Consider the following 23,248-nt stretch of genomic DNA (forward strand, 5'->3'; position numbering starts at 1 on the left):
ATATACATATATAGCAGCGGGTCTTTTTTTTAAATAATAATAATTTTTTCAACAGAATTTTAGGCTAAGCTAAATACCCTACGCAACAAAATATTGAAGGATCTTCAGGATCCTACCAGTGAGCGAGTAGAAAATTATTTGCAAAGAGGATAAAGGTAAATCTTAATATAATTCGTTTATTTATTACTCCGCCATTGATATTCCTTTTTTTTTTTTTTTTTTTTTAATAGCGCTTTATTTGATACGTACTTTTTCTTGTCAGAGCTTGTCTAAATAAAAGCGGAATGGATGGAGGTTCTCCGTCAGGTTTTTTCCTGTCGAAACAAGTATGTTAGGCGTTCGCTTTGAATCTGGGGATCGGGTGGGGGTTATACATATATAAGCTATAAGAAATTTAAATTTTTATTCAGTTTCGACTCATACAATTTCGTGATAAGTGCAGAGTGAGAAAAATGTCTGAAGTCGAAAATTATCCATCGCAAGCATTGGATTCGTGGGGAAGATTTGTGGTCAATGCGGAAATAATCCGCGAACAAAAATACATTTACGAGGCAGCAATTACGCTGCCGGAATTCGGACTAGAAATTACCTCAGGTCTTAGTCCAGCAAGAATCTTCGCTCCAGCAGTGAAAGTGAGCTTTCTCCCCCACGTTTTGGCGGAGAAAAGAAGCATTTCGTTCGACGAGATAGACTTCACAGAATTAATACAACAGCTTCCATTGATATTGTCAGCAGGCCCCACTGGTAAAGTTATGTATTTAACCTGCTTCAAACTCAGCTGTCTACAATGTGATGGTGAAGTCTTGGTCAAGATTGAAAACGGCGAGGGTATACTCTATATTTCGAAACACTGGGTACAGGAATTAATTACCATAAGCAAATTGGTATTTAAAAGAATACGAGTACTGTCTCGTTTGAACTTTTACGAGTACTACGATAGAATATTGTATTTGACTATACATGAAAATTTGCTGGAAGACGCCAAAATCTTTCCGCATATAGAATATTTATGTTCTACAGAAGAGAGTGAGCAGAGCTACTGCATGGAGGACTACATGCGTTTTGGAAAAATGCAGATAAAACAAGACATCAACAAAAGGATAGTATGGGACATACCTGTGTTTTAATAGAAATTTACCTGTAAACTAATAATAATAAATGTTTTTTTAAAATTCAGTGTGTGTTTTATCCTTACCCCACATAAAAAAAGTAAAAAAAAAAAAACACAAGTATTTGTGTAAAATAACTTTATTAAAGAAAAAAAAAATACAATTTTATCTTGCTAAATAATACAACAGGTACTTTGCTAATCTGCATCTGCCTTGTCGATCCAGGAGTTGTACGACTTTGGAAATCCAAACCATTTAACATAAACTTCTTCTCTATTATTTTTTATTCTGCGTCGTAAAATTTTTTCAACCAAATAGAAGTCTGGTAGTACGGTTTTTTGTAATTCGGGTTCATAAAACGAACCTTTAATTTCACGCCCCTCCATATCTTCCAAAATATACGTAAGAGGGAAGGAACCACTTACTTTAACAATCTTGAAATTTTCGGGTGTCCAATTAATTTCATAGCTTTTGTCAAAAACCGATTTTGTGCGACTTATGCGCACTACATCGCCAACTTTGAACTTTGACTTTTTCACTGCAATTTTTGGTAAATTATATACGAGAATCTTCGTTATGGGGGTAATTTCTGAAGGTTTCATCCCGGTGGTACTATGTTTTGTTTGATTATATTTTGTTGTTATTTTTTTTAAAATATGTATCCATTTATACGTACCTTCAAAAGCCATGTGTTTATAGAGTAAACCTTTTAAAGTTCTTATTACGCGTTCTGCTATCGATGCCTTTTTGGTGCTGAAACTGTTGTAATGGTTAATGTTATTGCGATTCATTAAGGCACGGAAATGTTTATTAAAAAATTCAGTCCCTTGATCGGTCTGTAGATTTTCTGGTGAATATTTCGCCTCTTTCAATATGCTTTCCATGGCTCGTCGTACTTCTAAGGCTGTTTTGTTTTTCAGGAAATTTGTCCACACAAATTTTGAATAGCAATCGATAACTACGAGAAAATATCTATTGTTGTCGTTGAATTTAGAATACTGTTGCATTTCAGCTAAATCAGCTTGCCATAGGTCTCCATATCCCTTGATAATCGTATGTCTACGAACGAAGTTTTTACGTGACGGTTTAAATAGTTCATTAAGAAGAACCATTTTTTTATTTTCTGATTCTCCCATTATTTTTCTTTTGGAATAATTGTTTTAGATCTTCTTAAGTTAGCCTGTATCACTAGTCTGTTTCAGATATTCAGATACGATAGTTATATATACAGTGTCGGCATCGGGGATGGCTTTGAACTGAATATAATCACCCTCCTTTAGACATTTCCCTCTTATTTTGTCCAAAGAAGTATAGTCGGCATTTATTAAAACGGGAGCTTTTTTATGAGAGACGAATATAGTTCTCACCTTTTGAGGATAATGGAAATTTATTCGATCATCGCCTTCAATAATGTAAAATGAATTATGTAGTTTTTTAGTGGCTCGGTACCCTATAACCATCACCAACGGACCTTCTGACATATCTCTTTCTAGCTTTGCAATCTTGCTAGAAAGCTCTTTACCTCTCCGTACTGCATCTCCAATATTTTGAAAATTCTTGTTTATCATCTCATCGAATTGTTTAGTTTCCGATTTAATACAGTCTCCCAATAATGTTCTAATTGTTTTAAACATATTTTCCAAACGAACCTCTAAGTATTTGTTATTTACAGCATCTAAAGAGTGAGCCGGAGGGGCAACATTTGATAATCTTTTACCCCCGGCATCGAAGTGCCCATCTATCAGCAGTTTAAATGAACCATTCCGCCCCCCGATCAAAGGTCTATCATAACCTCTACGGCGTCCGAATTTATCAATCGTATTTGCTCCTGCCATACTCAAAAGCCTACTAAAGCTAATTAAATAGAGAAAATGTTTTTAAACCTAATAAATTATTTTTTCCTCGCGTAATTCTTCTATAATAGACAAAATTTCATTTTCATGACCCGAATGTCCAGCAGATTTAGATCCCCACAACAAACGTAATCTCGCAATCAGCTCGGGTACTTTGTTCCAATATACATATTCCTTTTTCTTATTGTTAAAAGATTTCTGCCCCAGTATTTCTTTTGTTAATTTCATTTTTAAACCTTTTCCGTCCTTTGTCTGAATGGTATAAATTCCTTTTTTTATTAAAAGCGGCTTTATAATTTCATTAAATTTGCGAGTTCTGGATTTATTTATTCCGTTCCTCTTTGTGTAATTCTGATAAATTGCATTTGTTTTCAATATTATATCTGTATATATATCACAGACATATTTAGGAATTTTTTCGGGGTATAGTAATAATGCCTTCGGATATTTTAAAAAAAGTAAATCATACAATTGCACAGAACCGTCATATTCACCAATTTTTTGATCGTTTCGATACAAAATAACCTTGCCTGAAACAAACTTTATTTCCGAGTCCCCGATAAACATCTCTGCGTCTTCACTTTTGTAGCGTACCCCAAATAGTCTATCATAGTCGCGATTATCATCTCTTAGTTTTTTCAAATGTCTTTCTACGGCCGAGAATCTATTTCTCGATAATTCAGTTCCCGATAAAGGGGTTTCGTACGATTCCTCATATGTACTTTCGTCTGAAGAAGCTTCAGCGTTAGTATATGATCCTTCAAGAATTGACGGGTCACCTAATTTAGATATCCCGTAGTTTGTCTTTTCCATTGGAGATTCCTTTTTTTCGATTTTTACATTTAAACCTGATTGGCTAGAAGTAGCTTTATCTTCGTTCAGCGTCGTTTTGATGGCTCCCGAAAGGGATTTTAGACTTGTTGTGACAGGTTGATAGAATGCCTCGAGTCCCAACTTGTTCTCAGTATGTCTGTTTCTTAAATAATTAAATTTTTTCCTAACATCTTCCGCAGTACTAACTAGTTTTCGCTTAAGATTTAGTTCGGTATTATTTTCCATTTTATTTATTTATTTATTTATTTTTTTTTTTTTTTTGTTGAAAAAAAGCCTCTGCACAAACGAAAGGTCTCTAATAAAATGATGAACTTTGGTAAAGCTTTACGGGTATATGTAGCAATCAAATCCTTTTCTGTATCTACCAAAGGTAATATCGCTATCCTTATCTATGACCAAGAACCCGTATTTATTGCTCCAGCATTTGTTGCACATTTCTAGAAAATTCACAAAAGTAACATCCGGGGCAACATGATCAGAATAAATATGTTTTAGATTAGTTTCATCCTGTTTAAATAAAATAATAAAGTTTGCGTTATCGCGTATTAATTGTTTAGGAATACTAGAGTATGTCTGAGCCAGATAAAAACTATCGATGTTATTGTGTCTTCCTCGCGAAAAATATTGTCTGACAACGTCTTGGTTTTGGTTTATAATATCATCGAAAATAAAAATTGAGTTTGCTTTTGCTTCAGATGGGTCAGCGATGTTTTCGTTATTATTAAAAGTAAATAACCCCAAACCGTCTATCAGTTCTAGTACATTCTGCAGGTATTGGTATTTGGGTTGATATAATGATTTAGAATAGATGTAGACATTCTCAAATCTCAAGCCCAAAGGGTTAGTTAAAAGCGAAATCATAACATTTGTTTTTCCACAATTCGAAGGTCCAACAATAAGACCTCTGATAGTAGACGGGAAAAGGTCCCCGTGTCGTTTAAAATTTAAGTCGATACCATTTCCAACGACTTCGTCGAGATTGTCAATGCAAAAGCTTTTTTTCAGCTTTACTGTTTGTATTGTGTTTTCCATTTAAATATCTGATTTAGAATTCAAAAAATTTATTTCGATGCCAACTCCGGTTAGAGCAAGACGTACTCGCGAACACAAGAGACACGCAAAGACTGGCTCGGGTATACTAAACTCTATAATAAATAAACTACCCGTTGAACTACATATTCCGGGATACAATTACTGCGGACCAGGTACAAAGCTTCGAGAGAGACTTGCGCGAGGGGACGCCCCGAAAAATAGTTTGGACAAATTTTGTTTAGATCATGATATCGTATATTCGGAAAAACGAGACTTAGAAGACCGTCATAAAGCTGATAAAATTTTGGAAAACAAAGCGTGGGAAGTATTTAAAGGAAAAGATTCTAATTTTGCTGAAAAAGCTGCGGCTTTGTTAGTGACTTCGGGGATGAAGATTAAGAGAAAGCTGGGTATGGGTATGATAAAAAGAAAAAGCCAACGCACTCGAAAACAGAAAAATGCGAGCACGATAGCCTTCGGAACCGGTATTGTGCAAAGAGTTAGAAATGAATTAAAAAATAAAATACACGGCAGCAAAAAAATCAATGAAGAAAATATCAAAAAATTGGCATCTTCAGCTCTAATTATCGCTAAAAATTCTGTGAAAAAGAACGGAGGCAAAAGAAAAATACGCACTCCGCGAATAATACCAGTCCCAAAGGTTGGCGGATTATTACCATTGATCCCAATTTTCGCAGGTTTATCCGCACTAGGATCTATAGCCGCTGGTGCTTCAGGTATAGCAAAAGCTGTAAGTACCGCTAAGAACGCTCAAGAAGCTTTAACAGAAGCACAGCGACACAACAAAATGATGGAAGCTATTTCTATAGGGAAAAAAGGGGGCGGCTTATATTTGAAGCCTTTTCGCAAAGGATTGGGTCTTTATTTAACCAAGTCAAAAAACTTTTAAGAGAGCTACCCTCCACGCCCCTCACGGATTTCCAACTAAAAAGATTTGCACGTAAATTTGATATTCCGCATTTTAGAGGAGTATATATGCGTGACGGTTTACCAAAAAACGGACCTCGTAAAAATGAATGCGCAATAGTAAACTTGGACGAGTCTAGAGGGGCGGGGACACATTGGGTAGCCTATAAAAAGCAAGGAAGAATAACATCTTACTTTGACAGTTTTGGAAACTTATCCCCTCCAACAGAATTAATCGAGTATTTCCACGCAGGCGTACACAGAAGTTCTCAAATTCTATATAACTACGAGCGTCAGCAAGATTTTGATGCAGTCTGGTGTGGCCATCTGTGTCTAAATTTTTTACTGACTAAGTAGTTCTGAAAATTAATATGAATCGCGAAAGTATTAAACAAATGAGCCAATCTTTGAAGATTTTTTCCAAGCGAGGCGGATTACTCGAAATGACAACGGAAGAAATGGAGAAGCTACCTAAAGAAGTAATCATAGCCCTAGCACAAAATGAAATTGCCTATGTATGGGATAAGCTTCCTGAAAAGCTAAAAAAAGAAAGGGATATTCAACAATACATGTTTTGCACCCAGCATCATGTTCGCGAGATTGGAGATGTACCCGATGGACCACCACCGAGGCGTATTTTTTGTTGTTATTGCAAGACAGAGGATATCAATACGTTCACTCGGAATACTCCGGATTCTTCGACGCCGCCAAGAAGCGGACGGTGCACGCCCCTATGATATTATTAATCTAGTTTAGGATTGCTCATAGTATTTTTATTTTTCAATAAAAAATATAAAGTACGTTGAAGTTGTTTCAGTCATGTCTTGTACGTTCACGCTGTCAGACTCGTCTAGTGTCCTTTATGCTGATTTTTTTCCTCCAATTGAGCTCGATAAAAATATCAGTTATGGTTTAGGTTTATTAGGTTTTTATTCTTATAATTCAATTTTTAACATAGATTGTAATAATAACGTATTTGCATATAGAGAAAAAAGAGAAGGTAAATCGAAAACGATAAAGCTTTCTCCTGGAGTGTACGAAATCGAGGAAATTAATAGAGTAATTTTGTCTTACCTAAAAAAGGACAAAAATAGTGTACATGAGAGTGATTCGGTAATATTTTCCTTGAAACCAAATAATAATACTCTTAAATGCGAGATTGAATCTCAATATTTCGTTGATTTTACCGTCGATAACTCACTTCGACACATTTTGGGTTTCGAGGCAGTGATTTTAGACAGACACAAGCGCCATGAATCTTCGCTCCCTGTGAATATAATGAAAGTACGAATGATTCGGGTAGAATGTAACATTATTTCGGGGGCTTACATCAATGAAAAAAACTCTCATGTTCTTTTCGAATTCGATATAGATGTCGAGCCCGGATATAAATTAACGAAAGAACCACGAAATATAATATATTTACCTGTAATCCCACACGGGCGCCAGTATATTGACAACATTACTCTAAGAATTGTCGATGATCAGGGAGAACTCATTAATTTTCAGGGTGAAAAAATTATAGTTAAATTAGAATTAAAGAAACTTTTTTAATATAAACAAAAAAAATCAATGGGTTTCTGTTTTGATCGCGAGTCTTTTTACCTAAAAAGTCCAAATAATTTCTTTAAATATCGGAGCTTAAAAGGACCAGATGCCATTCAACACTCGAACGCAGACAAGTCAAGAACGAGTTTAGACTTGTCGCGTAAGCCTAATCGGAAAAAATTGCATAAGTTAGATTTGGAATTCCTGAAATCCATTGGGTTAAGAGTACGAAATAGTTAAGATGGCATTGGGACATAAGCTGGATATTTTTGAAGAGCCTATATTTGATAACTCTTATGTCAGTCTACACGAGCACACATATAAACCTTACGGATCTCCTAATTATAGAAATTCTGATGAAATTAGAATTCCTGTAAATTTTCAAGATCTGATTCTCGATATACCAGAGAGTTATATTTACATCGAAGGTGAATTTCAACCGGAGGATCCTTCAAAATTGTGCTACCTTTCGAATAATGCATTGGCGTTCTTGTTCGATGAAATACGTTATGAAATGGGTGGGGAGCAAGTGGCTAACGTTAGAAAACCCGGGATCGCAACCGCTCTTAAGTTTATTGCTTCTTTTGGAAAAACACAAGCTTCCCGACTAAGCGTGGCCGGATGGGGTCTCAGTGACACTAAACAAGAGATTTTGGATAAAACTAGTAATATTTTCTCTGGGAAACTTCCTCTAAAATTTTTATTGGGTTTTGCAGAAGACTACACTAGAGGAATAATCAATGTTAAACAAGAGCTAATTCTAACTATCGCGAGAACCTTCAAAAATTCTTACATAGGTGAGACGTCTGCTAAAATAAAAATAGACAAGATAGAATGGAAAATTCGTCATATAGTACCAGAAGATAAATTGAAGATTAAACTTCTTTCAAAACTTTCACGGGGACCCCACGGAGCGTCCATTAAAATTCCGTTTCGTATGTGGGATTTATATGAATTGCCATCACTTCGTGAGACATTTTCAGATATTTGGGCAATCAAAACATGTACCTCGCTGGAGAGGCCGCGTCAGATAATAATTGCTTTTCAAGAAATCGGGAATTCCGATGTGTTCCAAAAAGACTCTAGTGCTTTTATCCATGCTAATATTCGTGATATTAGGTTATATTTAAATTCCGAAGTGTACCCCTATGAAAAATGGAATTTAGATTTTAGTAAGTCAATTTTCGCTCCAGCATATTATTCGTACGAAAATTTTCAGAAGAGCTACTATGGACGAGAAAATTATGATGTCATGTTGAACCTTCCTGATTTCATAGCAAAGCCCATATTTGTGATCGATTGTTCCCACCACGCGGAAGCCATAAAGTCTTCAACGGTGGATATTAAATTGGAGTTTGAAGCTAAAACCAAATTTCCAAAAGGCGTACGGGTGTACGCGCTAATTCTTCACGATGCCTTTTTATCGTATAATCCCATGGATGGCTCGGTTAAAAAAAGAGCTGTATATGCTTAATAATAAATATTTACTCGTTACCTCTCGTGTTTTATTTCCCCTGTCCTTTGTGCGCAATAAAAGTACAGTTTGTACCCGCGAGGGTACACATTCGCAGAACTATATGTTTTTAAAATAAATGTTTTGGTCAATATTCACTAGGTGGGGTTACCTTATTAAAGAAAATCTTATTCCAAGAGGGGACACTAGTTTACATTCGAACCGCTAGGGGGTGCAGATGGTCACGCGAACAATATGATCAAGTCTCATTGACGCCATTGCTTTTCTTAGGGGTGGGAAAATATCTGGGCTCTGATTGGCTTCGCCGCCATCGCAAACTAGAGGTGGGGAGATTGATTAAACCCCATTGGTGCTTGCTTATCCAATGGGAGCCAGTTTCAAGGGATTATGGGTAAAGGGGGAGGAGCTAGAGAGTCGTGGGTAAGGAGGACACCCCACAAAAAGGGAGAGGAGTGGGGGAAGCCTATATTGTACTTATTCACTACTGAGCACTTTCTTAAAATATTGGGACAACCAAATCAATTAAGTGATATATATTGTATTTCTCAAAAATGAGCACATATATACGTGAAATGAACAATATTAGAGAAAAAACACGGTTTGCGTGTTTGCAATTAATTAATGGTGGTCATTTTCAATATTTGCTTTTGTGTTAATTTTTGTAGAACTAAGTTTACTATGACTAAAGGGTTCAAAAAATAAACGTTCGTATGGACTTCACAATTTTAATCTAGTTGAAGCGAAATTCATCATTATAAATGACGTTAAATTTCAATAAAATCGGACAAAATATATTTAATATATTATTAAATAAGCTTTTTTTTATGACTGTGTACGAAACTACTACCGTATGTCACACAAGAATGTACCATTTAAAAAAGATACACAATACATACACAATATTGCCACCGTCAAAAATCCCCGAAATGTTCGATTGAAATGATTTTATAAATTACTAGATTTACCCCGAAAAAAACCAAACAAGTAGAAAGACTAAGAAATAATATAAAACAGTCTCCTATTATATTTATCTGCTTTAGTGTCAACGCGTATGACCAAGGAAAAATTACCCATTACCAATTTGCTTCGCAAAATCGATATTCAACTTATACAAGAATGGAGATAATTGGATACGTTGTTTTTTTAGCTTTCTCATTGATTGTCGCTTAATTCTTTGTGAAATGTTTTGAGGTCATTGTAATATCTCCTCATATGCTGTTGAGCTCGCTCAATTCTTGGTCGGTACCGGAAGGAAACTCTTTAAAAACGGTGGTATATTACTGCAATATACCGGGTGTCCCAGTAAGGACCACAAGGTACGGTATTGGGAAACGGGACGTTTTTAAACATAAAAAAAAGTAAATCTGTCAAGAGAAAATACTATTATTTTTGAGGTTCTGAAATGGCCGCCAGACGATGTAATTGCCATCTTGAATTTTAATTGTTTTCTGCAAAATTTTCTTATAATAATGATACTTAGATGATTTTTACTTTATCTCTAAAACGAAACTAGTGGGAGGTGCCCAACATTTGATAACTTTATATAACTCTAAAATAATGGATTTTAATAATCCTGGAGTCCTTAAAAAGGGCTTTTTCTAGGCTATGCCGCTATGCAGATGCCGTTCTCTGACATATTGGCAGAAAAATTGAAAATGCAATGATATTAATTTTTTACGTCAGGGACACAGTGAAAACCGCATCTCAATATCTTTATGCTAACCTAACGAAACGCTTATAGATTAATAACTATTCGAGTGTTATTTAAACTAAACATTGATATCGATAAAACACAACAAAATTTATTAAAAGGAGATTCAAAGGTCTTTATAAATGTTCGAAGTGCTTCCCATCATTTTCTACCCTGCGTCGTGTATTTAATACGGGTATACTAATTTCACATCTTTGAAAAGTTCATTACAGTATTTCGGATAACATCAACCATATTTTCTCTATCAAACAATTTTTTTTCCTACCCCAAACGTACAAATCGCGGACAATAAGGTCTGGAGATCTGGCAGACCACGGAAGCAGACTGCCTCTTCCTCGCCAACGGTTTGGATAAATCTGGTCTAAAAAAGTCCTAACTGCGTGAGAAGTACGCTGGACATTCATCGTATTGAAGCCACACATCTCTTCTCATTTGTAAAGGAACATTTTCTAATAAAATGGGCAAGTGGTTTCTTAAAAGGTTCAAATAAATTTGGCCATTACCTTTACCATTTAAGAAAAATGGTCATTTAATTCGATCACCCAAAATCCAAAATATCGCACCGGATGTTCACTGCACCAATTTTGATAATTAATGCATCCAATGACGAGTTTACTGACGACTCTTTCATTGTTCGAAAAAGTAGTTTCATCGGTGCATAATAATCGAGATAAAAAATTGGGATCCTTATCTACCACAGAATTTAGTCAATTTTCAGTTTTTAAAATAGCCTGATGCAATTGATAAGGGTACATAGTTAATTACAATCCATTAAGATATTTTGAAGTTAACGACATTTAGTTCCGGAAGGGTTGGAGCACCCCCACCACTTTCCTTTTAAAGTAAAAAGTATCTAACAAAAAAGATATTGCGTTAGTCTCAGCTTTAAAATAGGTTTTAAAATGCTAGATGGCAGTTACACCCTTTGGTGGATATTTCAGAACCTCAAAAATAATTTCCAGGTCTCTTGGCCGATTTACTTTTAACATATTTTTTTTCAAATTCTTAGGAACATTCGGTACAGCGGTTAGTAGGGCATGGCACTCGCAAGGGTTGGCCCTACACACGTACACTTTCAATCTGGCACAACATTCTTGCTGGCCTGTTGAGAAACAAGCCTGTCTATCTAACCGAATTCAACGACAGTAACGTGTTTCCTAATCGGATACAGGGTGATGCTACAACAACTACATCATGTTTAGAAAATTTAATTACAGTGACAATTAAAACATTAAGTAGAAAAAAAATTAAGAACGCACAAACGCCAGGTTTCCACTCGTTAGCTTAAATGGCATCTTAACATTTCATAATGACTATTGTTGCGTTAATAATATCTGCCGGTGCCAAAGTAAAAAAAAAAGAACGTTCTGTTCCATTCGGTGTAACCTACTTTAAGCGTCGACCGTCGCCGCGACTGTAAATGTTTAATTTCACTTTCTTTATTATACTCGGTAAGGTCAGTTTGGAGTTGCATAACCGAAAATTGTGGACGTATTTTTAACGATGAACGCCGTCGCGTATGTGCCAGATTTCCCCACTCGATCTTGCCCCCGCGTTCTAGATCCGTGTGAAGCTGCCTTTATTATATTGCAATCTGGCGTTTTCCAGAGAATTTTCGGTAATTACGCAGATTCGCTTTTAATTACCGCAACAGCCTTGTATGTTTTGACGTAGTTTGTGCAGTTTATAGAACGTAGTACGTGCGTTCGAATTTAGTTAATATGTTAAATATACCAAATTTTTTAACGTCAAATAAGGCCGCATAACGCTTATTTGTCGCGCTGAAAATTTGCACAGTTGTTTGTTTTAAAAAAATGGTGCTTAACAACGGCATTAAACTTAAAATTAAAATGTTGACAATAGTATATGTTTTATATATTGAAACCATATTCACAATGCTCCTCTAAGGACGAAAAACTTGCTGAATATGTCCCAGCATAATTCTTGTAAATTTCAGCTATAAGCCATTAAGAAACATTTTGAATCCAGCTCAGTTCTAGTATTTAGGAAAAAATTTAAGGTCCATTTATTGGAACTACAAAAGACTCTCTCCTGAACTAATTAATATTTTACCCATCATGAATTTTTAGACTCTTATTACTATTATAGCTTGTTGTTTCATTATTATTGTAATATTCGGTTAATGTTGAGTAGCTGAGATCAAGATCAATTTTATCTAAACCTTGTACAATAATTTAAAACATTTCAATATTATTAGAGTCGGTAGAGAAGGTAATGATTTTCCGCCCCAAACCTCTACATTTCACCCATTGAACCTGCATCTCGCGCCACTTTCTTTCTAAAGAGCGATTTTCCCACACTTAACTCGTTATCCCAACATATTTAACGAGATCTACGAAAATTTTAAGAAAATACGACCGCAATAAAGCCACATGGATACTTAATGACGATGGGTCAGCGGCCATGTTGGTGGTTGAATGTCGCAAGGTCATTGGTTGAAAACGAGATTTCACGAGAAGTGACCGCGCATGCGCGTCATATCTCAATATCTTTTTCATCATCGCTTCATAAATTCCTGTATTGTCGGCATAGATAGGGCCTCTGCATATCTAGTAGCCATATGAGTGAGAGGCGACAATGACTAACTCAGTTTCCTATGCACATGATCAGAGGTTCCAGTTATAAAAGTCAAAAAGCCCTGACCCGCAGTTTATTAGATCCAGAGCTTGTTCAAGTATGCTTATTAGTTAGAGGGTCTTTCATAGTTTTTTACAGTCATAGTCAGTTTTAGACTTTAGTAGTTTTTTTTTTAATTAAATTTAATTAATTACCTATATATGTTTAAAAAGTATTTAATTATTATCCGCTAGAACATATTTTTCCTGCAAGCGAACGAAAAAGCCACAATATGACCTAATAAACAAACAAAATCAAAGTATTATTTTAATTATTATCATATTTATTTATTATAATTATTTTTTATTTTTTTTAAATTCAATTTCAATTCAATTCAATTAAACATATATAAAAACCATATATAAATTTCAATTTCAATTCAATTAAACATATATAAATTTTAAATCTCGCGCATGCGCGTGGACCATCGCAATTTTTTTTCATAGTTGCTTCATAACTTACTGTATTATGAGCGATATTTTGTCATTTACGTTTATAATTAAAATGACATCTGGCAACTCCGCGGATGCAGTAGTAGCAACACCATAAGGACTCGCCAAAGAAGCGTTCCTAATTATGAGAGACAGGTGAATTAACGAAAGCTTTTGGGTCGTATTGGGCAGAGCTGTGAGTTAACATAAACACAAAAAAATGATTTCTCTATAATGAATGAACTTTAATATTAAGTTTGTGGAAAAAAGATTAAAATGATTTAACACATTTTTTGGTAAAACTTTACTCATGATATTACTGAGATGGATGGGTCGCCTTACAGGCAACGTGCGTGCTATTAGTCGACTTTCTGTGACCGTTTCGCATAATCGAACTTGGAATTTCCATCCTGTCTGTTTTTTTTTTGTTGTAAGTCCCATATTTGCCATATTCGCGAAGATAAGAATAACCGTTCAAGTTCAAAATTGTTAGTGTCATCAAAATTTAAAGCGATGTAGTCGTTTATCTATTTTTTCGGTACTTTAAGAAGATCATAGAAACTTTAATTACCTGATTCTTTTGTATGTAACCGGTCTAAAAGTAGTATATGTGTGTGTTGGCATATATTGATTAGTAAATTTAACGAGTTAGCGTATTTCAAAAATATTTTGAAACACTTTCTTTTAATTATCCACAATTTTTTTTAAGACTACTTTATATTATTCTACTAGTTAAATTTATAATAATGGTCTTGTTTGCTGTACGTTTTCCAATAAAAAAAAAATACTTATTTTCACTTTCCAACCCTTTTCTAACCCGTGCTTAAAATTCGCACTTCACTCTGGTGATAGTTTTCATAAATCGGAACTCGGTTTTGCTCAATGCTGATCATACAGGAACTTATGAAGCAACTAAGAACAAAATTTTTGAGCAGGTCATTTTTAGCCAATGAGCTTGCGGTATTCACCAACCAATATCCGAGAACAACATTCATTTTTTATTTAGCAAAAAGTGAATCAATTAATCCTGCGAAACAATTAATTTTCAAACACGGAAGCGTAAATACGGAAATATTTCGTCATTTGTATACGCCTCTTATCACCTGTACCATCAACACAACCATCTGGGACTTTCTTTGACGTGATGCCGGCAATACATTTATGGAGGGTGAGGCGAACAGTAGATTTTGGTATCAACGAGGCGGTGAGATTAACCTTATAAACTATCTTCGCTTATTAAAAAAACACCTCCGTATAATTTGCAAATAACAATTTTCCTTGGTTATTAACTGTAATATTATCGTAATATTGCACTACACTCTCAAGTAAAAACATTATCGAATTTGAAACTAGCCAGCCGGGAGGATCAACGACGGCATTGTCTTTTATCTGCAATCCTTCCGGCCAAGTGCAAAAAGAAGAAAGGCCAGCGGGAGCGCATCGGCGCCCGGCCAGACCGACCGGTTTCGCAACAGCGATTTTTAAGCCGCGTGGGCTGTTGTTTCCTTTTTAAAAATGGAAGGACGCTCGTCGAATGGGTTCCATTGTCCGTCGAATTGCCGATTTAACTTGGCAGATAGCAATGCGCTCGCGCAGGGGCGGACCCCGCCTTTGATCGGTATGAGTTAAATTAAGCAGTTGAATCATTTGGTTGAAGTTTAGGTTTATTTGTATTTATTTTAAACGAATGCTTTAGACCAGTAGACTCGAGTTTCCCCAAGTCTACCCTGCCTCTAATAATCTCTAAAAAATTGTCGTTGAAAAATACTATATAACAAGAGACTTTTGTTCACAATATATATACACAGTGTTGAATATTTTCGATGTTTTTCTTCCCGTTTTTGTTATATTTATTGTAAAAAAATACATTGTCTTAGTATTACGTCACCCATCACAAAAACGCCTAACTGTCATTTTAATCAAGAATCGTTTGGTTACACAAAAAAAGTAAAAAAAGTATCATACATGCGTTTCTAGAATTGGTTTTATAATCTTATAAACTAACCCCTAACCCAAAGGCCCTGATGTGACGACTTGTTAGCACTTGTATGGCTATAGTAATGGTAGGGACTTTTTGCTCCTCTTATTAGTATTCTTCTTTGTTAAAAGGTTAGATTAATTCTGGGTTTCTTTCGTTATCTAAAATGTGTTTGATAAAATTTTGATAGAGCAGAAGAGCACTTGGCGTGAATCACAATCACAACCTTACACATTATTCGTTTAAAAAGGATTTAGACCTCCCGCAGCAGAACTATACTGTAATTATCTCCATTCGCATTCGCTTTCTAATATTTTGCATTTTCGAAAAATCGAAAAAGAAACTAACTGTCTCTGCTATAAAAATTAACCTTCAAACCACTGACTCAAATATGACGAAATTGAATGTTGTCTATGCATTTTTTAGAATAAACAAGAAAGAAACTAGTCTAATGAAAATATTGAAAAGTTCAATTATCATGAATTAAGAGCAAATTTTTATTTTTTTAAATTCACAGCCCACATTTTCAATACATACCGTATTATTATAGAGCACTGCCGACGCTTTAAAGTTATACTAAATGAAATCGGTTTGTTTGAATCGTCTCATTGACAGTTACCAAGTAAAATGGCCAGTGCCACCTTTTTTTTAGGAATCTAATTAGGAATATTTTTAAATATATAGGTAACGTAAATATATGACTATATTTATGTAACATCGATGCGAAATATTAATAGACGCAGATTGCTGGTAAGAGAAAATTCCAATTATTAAAAGTGAATGTCGTTTGCCCGAGTGTACGCTGTATCCTACATCCGTATTGAATAATGCTTTAATTGGGGTCAGTGCTTATTAAATATCAAAAGTAAAATCAAACCCATCCATGATACAGGCATTACAAGGCTATTACAAGTGAACTTCTAAGCTTTTGCTGTAAGCAAATATATATATATATATATATATATATATATATATATATATATATATATATATATATATATATATATATATATATATATATATATATATATATATATATATATATATATATATATTCTCACGTATTGATTCACGGATGGAAAAATGTGATGACACTATATTCCGGGATATCATCCGTTCGCTCGTTGAACTCCGACTGGAATCCTGCATCCGACTGGAATCCTGCAAATCTTGCATCCGACTGGAATCCGTCAAAAAAACTGTGGAAGAAATTAGAAATCCTTCAGTCAAATTCCAAAAAATCAGGACAAGTGCCAAATACAAACCGAAGCAGTACAGTTCATAATATTTCAGCATACCATCTTTCCGATACAGAAGTCAGCGTACTGAATAAAGGATTTAACTACGCAATAGCTCCAAAAAGAGTACCCGTCGAAGAGATCGTTTCCAACGTCGAAGCAAGTCTTTCCACCATAGACGAACAAGATGCGGAGTTAATTAGGCAAGATGTCGCCAGAGTCTTAAGACAGTCAAAACCACCGCAACCAAACTTAAGCAGAGAAGAAATGCAAGCCTTAAGGAATCTAAACAAAAACGAAAACATTCTAATAATGCCAGCAGACAAAGGAAATGCCACTGTCGTCATGAATACGTCGGATTATAATGCAAAATTGGAGGATATTTTGAACGACCCAATATACAAACTAGTCACCAGAGATCCCACGACATATTTGGAAAAAACAACTAAGTCCAAAATTCTCGATTCATCAATAAACGAGGATACAAAGAAGAAACTTATTCCGAGGGAAAAATCGAGTCGTTGCCCAAAATTCTACGGGCTCCCAAAGATCCATAAGGACGGGGTTCCCCTGCGTCCAATCGTAAGCGCCTTTAACTCACCATTATGCAAGCTGGAAAAACATCTGGCCAGTGCACTTCAGCCTATAGTGGAAAAGGCAGATTCCTATGTTAAAAACTCAGAACATTTCACTCAGATTTTAGGTTCTCTCAGGATGGACAAGGACGACATTATGGCAAGTTTCGATGTCAAATCCCTCTACCCGAGTATTCCAGTAGAAGAGGCACTCTTGCTTATAGAAGAAAACGAAGATCTTCCGCCATACATAATGGATCTGTCAAGACATTGCCTGAAAAACGCTTACTTTATGCACAACGGGAAAATTTACCGACAAATAGATGGAGCAGCAATGGGATCATCTCTCTCACCTGTGATTGCCAACCTCTTCATGATTTACTTCGAAAAGAAAGCAATAGAGAAGGCAAATCTGAAGCCAAAACTATGGACAAGATACGTTGATGACGTATTTGTTGTATGGCCTTTTGGCAAGGAGGAGCTTTTGAAATTCCTAGATCATCTGAATTCCATTCACCCAAGGATTCAATTTACAATAGAACTTGAAGAGGATAACAGTCTGCCCTTTTTAGATGTGCACATCACAAGGACCGAAGATGGACACTTGGAACACACTGTCTATAGAAAACCAACACACACTAATAGATACCTGAACGCTAAATCTCATCACCACCCATCACAGATACAGGCAGTGGCAAATACATTAATTGCTCGGTCCTTCAGGCTCACAAACGAGAGGAACAGAGATAAAGAACTGAAGAAAATTAGTACCTGTCTTCAACAAAACGGATACCAAAGGCGCACCATCAACAAGGCAATCAGTAAACAACAACAGCCGCAGCAGAGAGTGCAGGACGAGACCCAACGAAGATCGATCGCTGTCCTGCCATACATCAAGGGGGTTACTGACAAAATCGGCCGAATATTACGGAAACACGACATATCAACGGCATACAAACCTGACCATACCATCGGAGCAATACTAAGAAACCCAAAACAAAAAATTACTCTGGAAAACCAAGGAGTATACAGTGTAGCATGCGGATCGTGCAGCCTGACGTATGTGGGACAGACCAACAGAAGGATTTCAGCCAGGCTCGAGGAACATCGTTTAGCCATAAGAAACAAACAAACAACATCTGCTTTGTTTCAGCACCAACATCAGACAGGCCATAAAATTGATTTCGGCACTTGCAAACAAATAGCTAACATTCCTGATTTTAGGACTAGGATTATACGAGAGGCCATCGAAATAGAAAAGTCCGGACACCTCAATACGAGAGACGACGCTCTGCATTTATCCAACACGTGGAGAACGATAATCAAACAGCAGAGCGATGCGCAGCAGCCAACGGGGACATCGCAACTACGATCGGGCGAAATTAACAACGCGACAATTCAGGGGGCGGAGCCACCTCCCCCCACGCACAAGCAGCACCGTTACCATCTCCGGCGCAGAGTATAAATACCGCACGCACCGCCGATAACCTCCCAGTGTTCGAAGTGTTTTCGGAGCGCGAGCATTGAAGATGCCAAGTGAGATTTTGGCGAAACGTCTGCAGGATTCCAGTCGGATGCAAGATTTGCAGGATTCCAGTCGGATGCAGGATTCCAGTCGGAGTTCAACGAGCGAACGGATGATATCCCGGAATATAGTGTCATCATATATATATATATATATATATATATATATATATATATATATATGATGACACTATATTCCGGGATATCATCCGTTCGCTCGTTGAACTCCGACTGGAATCCTGCAAATCCTGCATCCGACTGGAATCCTGCAGACGTTTCGCCAAAATCTCACTTGGCATCTTCAATGCTCGCGCTCCGAAAACACTTCGAACACTCGGAGCGCGAGCATTGAAGATGCCAAGTGAGATTTTGGCGAAACGTCTGCAGGATTCCAGTCGGATGCAGGATTTGCAGGATTCCAGTCGGATGCAGGATTCCAGTCGGAGTTCAACGAGCGAACGGATGATATCCCGGAATATAGTGTCATCATATTTTTCCATCCGTGAATCAATACGTGAGAATATATATATATATATATATATATATATATATATATATATATATATATATATATATATATATATATATATATATATATATATATATATATAACAGATCTGTTTTCTAGGTTGCATAAAATAATATATGTCTTTGATTACATCAAAAAATGTCTTCTGTCCGTGCCATATTGCAAAATGATAACCTTGCTTTTAGTTCCCTTTTTTATGCGTAGACCCAAATAGCACAAGGACGTTCGTAAAACATCCTCTGGATATCTAACGGGACATAGCATATATCCATCCATACGATATACTGTTTCAGCTAAGGGACATCCTTAAGATGTCTCGAGGATATACAATGTTACTAATTGGAACGCCCAGAGTATATCAGATACGTATGTCCGTAGGATGTTAGTTAGGATATACTAAGAATATCCGGTTATACTAGTTGAGACATCGTTACTATATCACACTATGAGGATATAGGATCTTATGTAGATATGCCAGTGGAATTTACTTAATTATTAGGCTATTTCCAACAGCCTATGAGAAATACTGGAAAAGTAATGTCTGGTGGTCCAATTGGTTGTACGACTACAAAAATTATATCCTAGTATTTGGTATTCGCATGTGATGCAATCAACCTATTGGGTATAGGTAGGTATATGGGTAGTATATTCATTCATTTATGTATTTCATTTCATTAAATACAAACTTCATTAAATTCTCATCGGTAAGATCTCTTTCATGAGAGTAGGTACTATTGCGCGCGCAAAAAAAGAAACTAGAACAAATATGACTTTTGAGTTTGACAGTAAAGGACTATTTTCATGCAATATTTTTTGTTAACCTAAAAATTTTCGTATTTTTTTTGGTCGTGATGGTACCTACTATCACTATGAAAAAAGCCTTAAAAAATAGGAAAAACGTTTTCATGAATTAACCCAATAATCATTTTAATGTAAAAATTGTACCTTATGAATAATACTTAAAAAAAAACTGAAATGGCAGCACTGAAAGCAGTAAGCACAGCATACAAAATAATCAAAATAGACGCCAAGTCGCCGTGTACCTTATACCGCCAACAAAAATAAGGCTGAAAAGATGGTGGACGACGAGACAGAGGGGAAGCCGACTAGACTCGAACAAGTCCGGCAAGGCACGACCGCTAATAGTTGCGTCATTGGTTGCAGCCGAACGGTGTTGTCAAATGAGATCGTTCGTCATTAGTTGCCAACACTGACGTCAATATAGATGTGCACAAAAACATCGCCAATAGAATGCCTCCCAAAACACCAGAAATCTAAAAAAACTAAGTATTTTCCTTTTCAGTTGTTCAAAATTGAACTTTTTATTTATTTAGAGGATATCTGTGGTATATCGTGTACAATAAATCCGCAAGCTATCCATTCACAGTAAATCCACATGTCCCGGTATATGCGACTAAAATGGGACATTGACCGGATATACTGGGGATATTGTGTGTTATCTGGCTAGCTACTGGCAATATAGGGGCCCTGCCGATAATACAGGAACTTACAAAGCAATTATAAAAAAAAGAGAGGCTCCATTCAATAGTGCAATATGCAACGATCTTGCGGCATTGAAAAACCAACATGGTCACTGACGGATTGTCGATAAGTACAAAATATACCTAGATCTCGTTAAATGTGCTGGGAAAACGAGATAAATGTATGGCAATTGCTGCTTAGAAAGAAAACGGCGCAAAGTTCAAGTTCGTAGGTGAGATGTAGATGCATGTGCTGAAAATCATTACCTTCTCTAGGAAAATAATATTATCTATTAGCTATATGATTTTATGACAATACTTGCCATTAACAGGTAGGCGTTTATAAAAGGTTCAGTGAATAAAGAAAGTAAATAAAAACTTAATATATAATTTGAATTAATATTTATATTTATATATACAAATGAAAGAAGAAATGTTGCATGTATAATTTGTTGTAGTATTGCTATGGCATTCAAATTGATCTACGATAAACCTATATAACAATAAAAAGCAAAAGAAACAAGTTATTAATATATTAATCAAAGAGACCAAGATGTCGGTTCGGTATCCTGCACATTCGTGGATTCGCAACCGCTTCTATGAACGTTCTTCAATAAATCAACGCTCATAGACATTAATAAATGCCTTCACTGCAAAAAAAAATACCTTCTCGCCTCACATTTAACTTATGATCCTCTTCGCCATTTACATATGTGCCTGGAACTCGTTTCGCAACGGCCGGTATTTAAATTGACTAATATTTTTTCTCGTACAGGGTGTTTTGCAAACAAGTAACAAGAAATAATTGAAAACCCCGTACAAAAAAAAAACAATTAAACCTAATGTCGCTTCCTTCGTTTGTCGGTCGGCGCAAACTATTTCTTTTCACGCCGTGGATAATTTCGCTGCTCGGTGTTCACCTTGAGAAGGTGACATCATCAAGGATGCGCATGTAAATATTCGCGGCCGGTCGACCGCAGATGTAACGGTCTCCCGGCCAGGCGAACGCCTTTAATTTGTATAACAGTACGTCAATCCCAAAAAAGGCACGATAAAAAAATGCCCCAAGAAATTAACGAGATTAAATACCCTCTTTAACGGTGCCGACACCATTAATAGCGCGCTTCGTTTCTTCGTAGCTGCATTTTTGAAGCGTCACCATTACTTGCGTTATCGTCGTACGAATTGTCTCCTTGGAGTCCCATGTGTCTTTTGGGGCCAAATAACGTCGCTCTATAGGTTTTCCCATTGTAAGCCAAGAAGCGACCACAACGTTAGGTTATTCTTCTTTTCAATTTTGGCCACAATTGCTAGGATCATTCGGCCATAAAATTGTGGGTTATGTTGCCTACGGTCGTCGTCGCTTCTCAACCGACGCGCCGCAGTAAAGTGATTATTACGCTAAACAAATTACGTCATATTACAAAAGTAGGAAATTGTTCCGCCTTCGCGTAGCTGATTTGCATGTTTGAATAATGTTTGATATGCATTCGCTTAACGCAAAAATAAATCGCCACCTGGAGCGCTGTTATAAGATAACGTTTTGCGTTTCAGGACGACGGCGGGATCGAATACTATAACACCATAGTTGTTCAGCCGCATCTTAAGCTCGTCACCAACCAGGGCAAGGGGTTCCACATCAGGTGCCGATATAAAACTCGCAACAACACAATACCGAACGATTCGCTCAAAGTCGAGTGAGTATTTTTTTGCGTATAGTGTCTACCAAAGCGAAACTAACTCCAGTGAAAAGTATATACTACACAAACCTTCCGGATTCCTCCTGCTTCGGTTTTTCTGAGCCGAACATGCTAAAGTTTCGCCGATCATCGTGTTGGCTTCTTCACAGCTTAACTAAAACTGAAAACTGGCACATTAGCAAGTTGGACTGACCAAAAAACAACGCAGCGGGAATCCAGAAGTTTTGTAAAAAGTATTACAGCAGCTTGTGGAAGTTTCTTTGAAAAATATACTGCACAAAATATGCAACAGCACAGTAGCTTACCTTTTTTGGTCCCTACTAGTCTTAAAATAAAAGTAATTTCATCATAAATATTGTGATATATGGTTCCTTAAAAAATTTGTTCATAGATGCTAGTTGTAGGATATTTAAATTAAAAATTTCTGAGCCAGCGAAGTGCAAGACAAAGGAAGACTGCACGTACTTCTCGTCGTAGAAAAGGATGCAATGCTAGGATTTAATTAATTGACTATAGAATAGAATAGAATAAAAAATAATAAAATATTCTTAAAACAAACGAACCAAAACTATTAATCCCTATCTAACAGAAAAATGAGAAATTCTTTATTAAACAATATTTATAATATAGTACATAGTGATCATACAAACAACAGTAATAAATATTT

The 23,248-nt window shown here is 36.1% G+C and overlaps 1 protein-coding gene across 2 annotated transcripts in view; it reads left to right on the forward strand.

The window, feature by feature from the left end:
• LOC132708209 (cuticlin-4) overlaps positions 1 to 23,248 on the forward strand; it is a 66,946-nt gene that overhangs the window by 24,248 nt on the left and 19,450 nt on the right. For both annotated transcript variants that reach the window (XM_060680384.1, XM_060680385.1), the window contains exon 5: positions 22,436 to 22,578. In XM_060680384.1, coding sequence (XP_060536367.1) covers positions 22,436 to 22,578 — 143 coding nt within the window. The remainder of the gene's footprint in view (positions 1 to 22,435; positions 22,579 to 23,248) is intronic.

Source organism: Cylas formicarius, unplaced genomic scaffold (assembly GCF_029955315.1).
Source record: "Cylas formicarius isolate icCylForm1 unplaced genomic scaffold, icCylForm1.1 PGA_scaffold_10__41_contigs__length_53128322, whole genome shotgun sequence".
NCBI classification, from domain to species: Eukaryota; Metazoa; Arthropoda; class Insecta; order Coleoptera; family Brentidae; genus Cylas; species Cylas formicarius.